Here is a 9,658-nt window from a genome sequence, read left to right on the forward strand (position 1 = left end):
GCGGGCCGCCTCGGGGAAAGTCCCAGGCAGCCTGGGGATTCCAGGATCCCACAGAGACGTCCGGGAGGGTGAGTCACGCTTCCCGCTCAGCGCCCGTGGGAATGAGGGGCCTCCTTGAGCTCGGCCCGGAGTGGGGACCTCGCTGCAGCAGAAGTGGGGACAGGGGACTTGTGTGGGGGACCCGGGAGGGTGGAGCGAAGCGGTGGGCATATCCCGCCACCCTCGGTGTCGCCCGGTGCCCTGAGCTGGGGCCGGGCCTGGGCAGCTGGGACCGGTTAGGACACGAGCCAAGGCGGCCGTGACTCCTCACTGAGCTCTGCTTCCACCTAGTGGCCTCTGACGTGCCAGCCCCAGGAAGCCAGGTGCCCTCTGAGCCCCCACCCTGTGCGAGGCACAGCCTGCAGTGGGACGGAGCTCGTCCGTGAGTGCAAGGGGCCAGAGCTGACACGTTGCTGTCCCTCTCCGAGCCTGGGGGAGTCACGTGGAGGTTACATCAAGAGCTTAGCACGGGGCCGGCACCTGCTGGGTGCTCGGTGAATGCCGGGGTGGTGTGGGTGGTGATGGTGCCACCCGAACAGCCTGGTACCAGGCAGGAGGTGGTGCGTCTCGGTGACGCGTCCGGGGCTCAGCTCCGTGGTGGGGTTAGGGACCCAGTTCCCAGGACGGCCCGCGTGATGCTCGGGAGGGAGGGTGTCTGGGGGCCCTTGCACCCCCTGGGGTCTTGTCTCCACTCCGTCCCCGAGGGCAGGGGACGTGGGGGCTCGAGTCCTGGCCTCGCCTCCGCCATGAGGGCCGGCGTGGTGGGGGCTGACCTGACCTCTGGAGGGACCTCTGCAGCTTCCCCGCGACACTCTGGACCCCAGACGAGCCCAGCCCTCTAGCCACGGGGGCCTCCTGTCCCCACAAAGGGAAGAAACAAAAAGAAGCCAGAAGGGTGAGACTTTGGGGGGCCCCGGCGCCCGCTTCCCTGCTGCGCTCTCCTCCCTCTGTTTTCGGGGACTCCGACTCTGCACGGCGGGCAGGCCCCTCCAGGTAGAACGTGGCCGTGGGCTCAGGGGGTCGTCTGGGAGAGTCACCTGTGTGTGCTGAGCGTCCGGAGCACGGCAGGTGCTGGGGAAGTTCCTGTCCTGCAGACGGCGCCGTCCTGTGCCTGGGTCATGTCTGGGACGGTCACCGCCCGCTGAGGGGCATCTGTGTGGGCAGAAGGCCGGCAGGTGGACGCGGGCCTGCTGAGTTAAAGGACCAGGCCCGGCCTCACTCCGCGGCCTCGGGTCTCTGATCCACGAAATGACATTGGCACTCAGCCCACAGGCTGCGGTGAGGCGCGGGGAGGCACGCTGGGGGGAGGGCCTACCCGGTGCTCAGCGAGTGGCCAGCTTGCTGCTGTCTCCCCGAGTGGGACCTGCCCTGGATCTGCCTCCTGAGGTGGGGTCCTCAGTGCCAGTCTGCCCCTACTCACCGGGGACCCCAGGAGAGCCACGTTCCCGCTGGCTCAGTGGCTGGAACAGAGGCCTCTGAGGGCCTGCTGCTGCCCCATGGGGCCTGGGAAGGCGTGCCCTAGAGGGCAGTACAAACCGCTCTGTGTCCAGTAGAGGGCCCTGCCCAGCCCACGGCCAGCAGGGTGGGAGGAAGTGGCTCGAGGCCACGGGAGCAGCTGGCAGTGCCAGACGCCTGACTGGGTGGACAGAGCAGCCGGCCGCCTCTCCCGTCCGCCCGGCACCGCTGCCTGGCCCTCACCTGCCGTCCGTGGGCCAGCTGCGTCCCGCTCGTCCGGCCATGCGGGGGCTGTGGCCGCTGGCTGTTGCTCTCGCCGTGGTGTCGGCTGCAGGGCTGAGCAGCGTCTGCGGGGGTGTCCCCCTTCTCCCCAGCAGGCACAGCGCTGGGGCCCCTGAGCAGCAGAGCCGAGCCAAGAGGGGCGCCGAGGACGAGGAGGCCCCGGGGCTGCAGCAGTACGTGCCCGAGGACTTCCCCCGGCCCCTGCGCCCCGCCGAGCCCTCGGCCGCCGGCCCTGCCCCAGGCGAGGACAGGGGTGCCCAGGGCGGCGGGCCGGAGCCGCGGGGCAACCTGACCGGGGCCCCGGGGCAGAGGCTGCAGGTCCGGAACCCGCTGTACCCCGTGACCGAGGACTCCTACAGGGCCTACACCATCATGCTGCTGGCCCTGGTGGTGTTCGCCGTGGGCGTCGTGGGCAACCTGGCCGTCATGTGCGTCGTGTGGCACAGCTACCGTCTGAAGAGCGCCTGGAACTCCATCCTGGCCAGCCTGGCGCTCTGGGACTTCCTGGTCCTCTTCTTCTGCCTGCCCGTGGTCATCTTCAATGAGATCACCAAGCAGAGGCTGCTGGGGGACATCTCGTGCCGGGCCGTGCCCTTCGTGGAGGTGAGCGTGGGGCGGGCGTGCCGGCGTGCGGGCCCCCAGCGCCCAGAGCTGTCCTGCTTCCCCTCCAACCTGGGCCGGGAGGCCCGCGTGGTCTTGGGTCCAGGTGGCACTTGGCGGAGGCGGGCGGGGCGCAGGCAGGGACACAGGGCCCTGGGTCCGGTGTCCTCCCTCCTGGAGGGGCAGCTCCAGGCAGGCTCGCCCCCCTCCATGCTCCGGCTGCCGCTGCCTTAGCCCCCTCCCTCTGGCCGGCCCGGAAGCCGCTGTCCTGTGTCCGCTCCTTCTCCCTGCGCCCACTGCTGCCGCCTGCACCCGCAGCTCCCGGCCCTGTCCTCAGCGTCCTGCCTCCTGAAGTGGTGTCTGCAGGGAGACCCCAGATCCCCAACCCTACAGACCCCCAATCAGTCAGCGTCCACTCCCCGTGAACGCAACGTGGGAAGGAAGGGCCCTTTCTCACGGCCACTGTCACCGTCGCTGCCCCGCCACCGGCACCTCCGGAGTCCTCCGAAAGGGCAGACGTGGCCCGATGCTGGCGCGGGGGAGGGGGCTCTAGTGCCAATGCTGTCACTGCCACCCTGGTGTCACTGGGTCAGTCACAGCTCCTCTTCAAGGTCCCTATCCCCCTAACCAGGACAGTGGCCAGATGGCCCTTGCCACTGGTCTGCTCTACAATCCTAAAACGTCCCACTACTCTGACCTCTGGGGACACCCAGGCTCAGACGAGGTCGTGGGCCAGTGGACGTGTGGACCACAGATTCCAGGACGCTGCCGAACACACACACCTGTGCCCGTTTGCGTGACACCCAGCAGGGCGGCCAGGTCTGCACAGGACCAGCCAAGCGGCTCTGGGGGGCTCATGAGAGCTGGGCTGGCCGAGGCTTCCCCACCAAGGCCGAGGATGAAGGCGCCGGGTGACACTCGACCTGCGGGCGGACGGGGGTCGGATCGGGCATCGGGACGCAGGTGCTGTGCCCAGCTCCGTCCCCAGTCACTGCATTAGCGACGATTTCCTGTTCGGAGGGCGTCAGAGGCTCAGCAGCTGGCATGGCCCTTTCCCGTCCTCCCCGATCCAGGGAGACCGCTCTCCTCCCCACTGTGGCCCCAAAGCCTCAAACCTGAGAGGAGGCCCTGCAGCTGCCGGCGGCTTTGACTCAGCGTCACCCGCGCTCAGCGCCCAGGTGGGCGATGACAGGTGGGACGCAGGACTTTGGAAAGGAGCAGACCGGACGAGGGACCGGGCTGTGCCCTCACGGGCTGAGTGGCCTCATACGTTCGTTACTTATCCCGCCCAAACCTCAACTTCTTCATCTGTAAATTGGGGAAGATCATAAGAATTTAAATAATCATAGCTCTCTGGATGAATTCTGGAAGGATTCAGTGGTGCTTAGAATAATGTGCTTAGAATGAAAACATTTCAGTAGTGGTGGTTTTACTGGGGAGTGGTCCGCGGAGGTGGGGAGGGGCAGACACGTGGCCCCGTTTGTGTGTGGCCCTGCCTGCCTGTGGGTCCGGGCACGGCCAGTGGGCACGGCCAGGATGTGGGCTCTGGCCCGAACCCTCCTTCCGGAAGACAGAGGCCATCCGAGAGCTGGCAGGGCGCCCCCGTAGGCTGGGTGACCGGCGGCAGTCAGGGGACAAAGACAGGGCCCTGACCTTTCGAGGGCCCCAGGAACAGCGCCCGAGGTGTTCGGGGGCTGCGGGGCGAGGAGCAGAGCGGGCGTTGCTGTCCGAACCCGAGGCGGCTCCCGCAGGGGGTCGGGGCCAGCTCACAGGGGACACCCGGCGGCAGTGCGAACACGGCGGGACTGTGTCCCCCAGCCGCAGCGGGGGTCTGAGCACAGCCCCATGTGGCCGAGCACCGTGGGGCAGCGAGGACGCCCCCCTCCGGCCTCTCTCAGGCACTACCCCTGCCTGGCTCGCAGGGCGGGTCTCCCGGGCCCAGTGGGCAGCACGCGGGGTGGGCATAGGCCACATCCCCATGCGGCCAGGCCCAGCTTCTTAAAGAGGATGAGCACGTGTGTGTGCGAGCGTGTGTGAGTGACAGGCTACATGCGTGTCAGTGTGAGTGTGTGTGTGTGTCAGTGCATGTGCATGTCAGTGTGTCAGTATGTGTTAGTATGTGTGTCAGTATGTGAGTGTGTGTCTGTATGTCCGTGCATGGGCATGTGCTTATGTCAGTGCGTGTGCATCAGTCCGTGCATGGGCATGTGTACATGTCAGTGCATGCCAGTGTGTGTCGGTACATGTGTCAGTGATTGTGTTAGTGCATGTATTGGCGTGTGCATGTGCCTGCCATTGTGTGTGTCCGTGTGTCTGTGCATGTGTGCATCAGTGCATGTGCGTTCATGTATGCACACACATGTTGGTGCATGTGCGCATGTGTCGGTGTGCACATCGGTGCGTGTGTGTCAGTGTGTGTGTCAGTGAGTGTGCATGTCAGCATGTGTCGGTATGTGTTAATGCATGTATCAGTGTGTGCGCAAGCATGTCATTGCGTGTCAGTGAGTTCGTCCATGTTTGTGCATGCGTGTCAGTGCCTGTGTGTGTTAGCACGTGTGCGTGTGTGTGTGTGTTGGCGCATGCGTGTCAGTGTGTGTGCGCGCGTGTCGGTGCGTCAGCTCGTTCCTGAGACTGGGCACTCGATGTGTGTGTTGGGGCAGGAACGGGGGGACCCGCAAAGACCAGAACTTCTGAGTCTGTCTTGATTCTGCCATAGAGATGATTTCCATCTCGGGGAGCCGGAGGGTCCCTGAGGCCCACGCTCGTCCCCCAGAAAGAGTCATGCCGCCCCTGAGCGGGCCTCCACGCTGCCACCCCAGGGCACGCGTCCTGCCGAGCGCGGTCTCGTCTGCAGGTGGACGGGATGGCGCAGGGCGCCTGGCGGGTGCGGACGCGGTCCCCGCCTCGCGGAGCCAGGAGCCGGCGTCGTCGGCCCTGGTCTGACCACGGCCTCCCCTCTTTCCCCGCGTCTGTGCGCAGGTCTCCTCCCTGGGGGTCACCACCTTCAGCCTCTGCGCCCTGGGCATCGACCGCTTCCACGCGGCCACGAGCACGCGGCCCAGGGCGCAGCCCGTGGAGCGCTGCCAATCCATCCTGGCCAAGCTGGCCGTCATCTGGGTGGGCTCCCTGGCGCTGGCCGTGCCCGAGCTCCTGCTGTGGCAGCTGGCGCGGGAGCCCGCCTCCTCCGCCGGCGCCGCGGACCTGTGCGTCATGAAGCCCTCGGCCAACCTGCCTGCGTCCCTGTACTCGCTGGTGCTGACCTACCAGAACGCGCGCATGTGGTGGTTCTTCGGCTGCTACTTCTGCCTGCCCGTCCTCTTCACCGTCACCTGCCAGCTGGTGACGTGGCGCGTGCGGGGCCCACCGGGCCGGAAGCCGGAGTGCCGGGCGGGCACGCACGAGCAGTGTGAGAGCCAACTGAGCAGCACCGTGGTGGGGCTGACCGTGGTCTACGCCCTCTGCACGCTCCCCGAGAACGTCTGCAACGTCGTGCTGGCCTACCTCTCCGCCGAGCTGACCCGCCAGACCCTGGACCTCCTGGGCCTCGTCACCCAGTTCTCCACCTTCTTCAAGGGGGCCGCCACCCCCGTGCTGCTGCTCTGTGTCTGCAGGCCGCTGGGCCAGGCCTTCCTGGACTGCTGCTGCTGCTGCTGTGACGAGTGTGGCCAGGCCTCGGGGGCCTCGGCCACCGCCGCCTCGGACAGCAAGCTCAAGACGGAGATGTCCACCTCCATCTACTTCCACAAGCCCAGGGAGTCGCCCCCGCTCCTGCCCCTGGGCACGCCTTGCTAGGCCAGGCCCTGGAGGGAGACCTGGGAGGCAGGCAAGCTGGGTAGCGAGGGGTGCCACCCCAGGCCGCTGGTCTTCTGTCCCCATAGGTCTGGCTCTGTGTCCTTCTTTGGTCTAGAGGTGAACCAGGGTCCTCTCATCGAGGTCCGGGCCTGTCCGAGCCCCTCCCCAAGCAAGGCCTCCCTGTCCCTCTGCCCTCCCTGCCCCCCCGTCCTCTCCCTGGGAGGCGGCGATGCTTCTAGGTCCTTAGAACTGCCCAGAAACCGCCCCTCCAGCCAGGAACCAGAACTCCAGCTGGGGGCCTGGCCGTTGCACCCCGCGAAAGCGCTGTCTCCCTGCGCCCCGCTGTCCTGGAATGGGGCCCTGGGAGCCAGCCCGACCTGGCTCCTGTCTGGACTGGGTCCGTCCAGCCTGGGAGCCGCCTCCCCACTCCTGCTCAGAGGAGCCCTGGGTGCCCCGGATGGTCCTGCGCCCCCCCTTGTTAGACGCTCCCCCATACAAGAACTTCTTTAGGAAACAATAAACCATGTAGAACTAACCCTGTGCCACATCCTGGCGGCGCCCGCACGCACCTGGGCCTTCTGCGGCAGGCGCTGCCCGGGGCGGGCTCCATCCTGGCCTGTGGCCGAGCCCTGTGGCTCTGAGGGGTGGAGCGGAGGGATGCAGAGCGCTCAGGCCCCCTCCTGGCCCGAGCCCAGCGCCCCTGGGAAGTCGGGGGCTGCCAGCTCTGCATCCTCTGGAACCCCCGGCTCTGGTGCGCTCTCCACAAAGCCCCCTTTTGGAGGACAGCGGCCCCCCCTCCAGGACCCTGGGGCTCAGCGCCCCTCGCTCTGAAGGCCTCTTGTTTGGTTATTTAGGACTGTTTTGTGTGGAGATGACCCAGCTGCCTGTCCCCTCTGCCTGTCCCCACCTGCCTCCAGGCCCTTCCCGCAGCCTGGGCTCCATCCTTTGCCCCAGCAGCCACTCCCACAGTCTGCCCTGGCTGTTTGGGCCTGGAGGACTGGCACGAAGTCCACTAGAGGGATGCTCAGCCTAGGCCACGAAGCAGGCCCACGCCGTAAGCCCAGGCTTCTCAAGCGCCCGGCCTGGTCGGCAGCGCGCCTCTGGGTCCCCATGTGCACGGGGCCTCGGAGGACCCCTAGGGGCTGGGGGGAAAGGCCAGGGGCGGGGTTCCCCTCTCTGCCCCCCTCCCACACCCTGTGGCCACAGCCCGCCCCATGCCCAAGCCTCCTCCCTTCGCTCCCGGATCTTAACAGCCTTGTTCTAAATCCCTGGCACCCACTCCCAGGCCGGGGACACCAAGGAGGAGGGAGGGAGTTGCTAGGTGACGGCTGCGTGCTCTGCACGCTCTGTGCTGGGAAAGGACACCCGCCCCCTGCTCGGCGGACCTGTTGCCACAGTGACTGAAGGCCCCGCTTTGTCTGCAGAAACTTAAGGCAGGGTGGGGGCAGGGTGGACGGGGGGCCTCAGGCCAGTCCTGGATGCACCAGCAGCTCCCGAAGGGATGCGGAAAGGGGGACCGGGGTGCGTGGAGGTGAAGTCTGGGAGCTGGAGGGCTGAGCACCGGGCAGGGGGACCCTTCGCCATCCCGTTGGGGCTCCTTCCACGAAGGGCACCCTCTGCCTCGCCCTCCTGCTGGCCGGTGGCTCGGGCTGAGGGGGCGGTGGGGCTCCGAGGCCCTGCCACCCCCGCCACCCCCGGCCTGCCGGCATGAAAGCCCCGCAGAGCTAGTCAGCTGGCCAGCCAGTCTTGGGAAAGAGCCACTGTCCCCGCAGCCTGGGCCAGCTAGGGGAACAATGTGGCATTTGTTGCTTGGGGGTCCCGGGCTGGGGATGGGGGTGGGGCGGCTGGGCGGTGGACTCGAGCTGGGAGCTGACACTCGGTTTCCTTCAGGGTCGACTTCAGCTCTCAGACCCGGAGGCCAGGTGGCGGGGCGCCCACGGAGCCCCTCGGCTCACGGGGTGGGGGGCTAGCAGTGACAACCGCCTCACGCGGTCGGGCCGGACGCAGTCGTGGCTTTGCCGCTTGTCTGTGGGAATGGCACCTCCCTCCGAGGACAAGTCACTAGACAAGACGAGGCGCACAAAGCACGGGGCGATGGCTGGCACCTCCCCTTCCTTCCTTCCTGTGTGGGGTTCAACTCCCTGAGGCCGGAGCGGCCCGGCCAGGGTTTTCTTCGCTCGTCCAGGTTTGGGCGAGTCACGGGCCCCAAGCGCAATGATTGCCACAGACGCAGCGCGTCCCCTGTTTGACTGTGACAGATAAGTCCCTGCCATCGTCTTAGCCATCTGCTGCGTGCAGGCCCCGGGGCAAGGTGTTGGCCGGCTGGTCACCAGCTCAGCTTGCTTCGCCCTAGCCGGAGGATGCGGGAGGGAGAGAGGCAGGTGGGCCCTGAACCGGCCCTGCCCTGCTCCCCAGAGGTCGCCTGTAGCCAGGAGGGGCAGGGGACAGCCTGGGCCCAGCTCCGACCTCCTCGCCAGGTGGCACATTTTTAAGAAGGCACCCTCAAATCATTGAGCTCCGTTTACCACGCTGCACCCGCGATTCTCCCCAAACTCCTCTGGCAATAGGAACATGCCCCTGGCAGACCGTCTGTCAGCCCCGGTGACGGGCAGACGCCTCCAGGAGGCCCTGGCCACCAGGAGGTGGGGCGAAGCTCAGAGCTCAGAGCAGAGCCCGGCTCTGGAGGGGACCAGAAGGATGGAGCCTTCTGCGGGAGAAGCCTGCTCCATTTCCAGGGTGAATGGCGGCTGCGGGGCGGGGCGGGGCTTCCTGTAAAACTGGGTCAAGATGGCCCCAGCTTGGGTGAGCAGGGTGGGCAGCGGGGGCAGCAGCTCCGAAGGTTGGGTGGGTGGGGAGCGGGCTGGACCCGGATGGAGGAGTGAGGCCACGGCCCCTCCTGGGACACCGGCAGCATCTCAGGACAGAGCAGCAGCCCAGGAGGGAGGCCAGCAGGCTGTGCCCTGAGGACAGCTCGCTGGCTCTGGGGGGGGGCACGGGGTGGTGGGGACAGAGTTGGCCCGACCCGACTGTGGCGGCAGGTGAGGTCCTGCTCCAGCCCTGAGGGACCAGAGGCTCTGTCCTCCTGCCTCGAAGACCCAGACCCTGGGCAGTTCCCTAAACAGATCCCTTGGCAGCACTGGGCAGCGTGAGCTCCAGCCGGGGCCACGCGGAGGCCCGGCGGGGGAGGCAGGCGCGGCCGGCACACGCGTGGAGGCAGCTCTGTGACGTGGCGCCGTGAGCCGTGTGGGCACGTGCCTCCCTCTCTGTGGCCGTTTGTGTCCCGAGCACGCGGGTGCTGGTGGCCCCGGCCTGCCAGGCACCCCGCGCCACGTCCGGAAAGATCACGGCCGTCACCAGCACCCCCAGCACAAAACTGCTAATTTATTCTTGTTGTCGTTAGGAGGCAAAAAAATGTACAGTTACAAGAATCATTTTCCAAACAGAGGTTAGATATGAGCTAAAAGTGTAAAAAAGGAAGAGGATCGTCACT

At 66.8% G+C, this 9,658-nt stretch overlaps 1 protein-coding gene across 3 annotated transcripts; it reads left to right on the top strand.

Annotated features, from left to right (window-relative positions):
- The first annotated feature begins 33 nt into the window (after positions 1 to 33).
- On the top strand, positions 34 to 6,694 carry GPR37L1 (G protein-coupled receptor 37 like 1). Of its 3 annotated transcripts, none has more exons than XM_023534787.1 (3): positions 34 to 68; positions 331 to 2,379; positions 5,356 to 6,694. In XM_023534787.1, exons 2-3 carry the CDS (start codon positions 1,777 to 1,779, stop codon positions 6,166 to 6,168), a joined length of 1,416 nt encoding a protein of 471 aa, XP_023390555.1. In that variant the 5' UTR covers positions 34 to 68; positions 331 to 1,776; the 3' UTR covers positions 6,169 to 6,694. The 3 variants fall into 3 exon arrangements, with proteins under 3 accessions (XP_023390555.1, XP_011365579.1, XP_011365580.1); XM_011367277.2 differs by lacking the exon at positions 34 to 68 and having other exon boundaries at positions 102 to 641; positions 838 to 2,379; XM_011367278.2 differs by lacking the exon at positions 34 to 68 and having other exon boundaries at positions 102 to 487; positions 838 to 2,379.
- The last annotated feature ends 2,964 nt before the right edge of the window (positions 6,695 to 9,658 follow it).

The sequence above is a fragment of the Pteropus vampyrus genome, unplaced genomic scaffold (genome assembly GCF_000151845.1).
Source record: "Pteropus vampyrus isolate Shadow unplaced genomic scaffold, Pvam_2.0 Scaffold131, whole genome shotgun sequence".
In the NCBI taxonomy this organism is placed as follows: domain Eukaryota; kingdom Metazoa; phylum Chordata; class Mammalia; order Chiroptera; family Pteropodidae; genus Pteropus; species Pteropus vampyrus.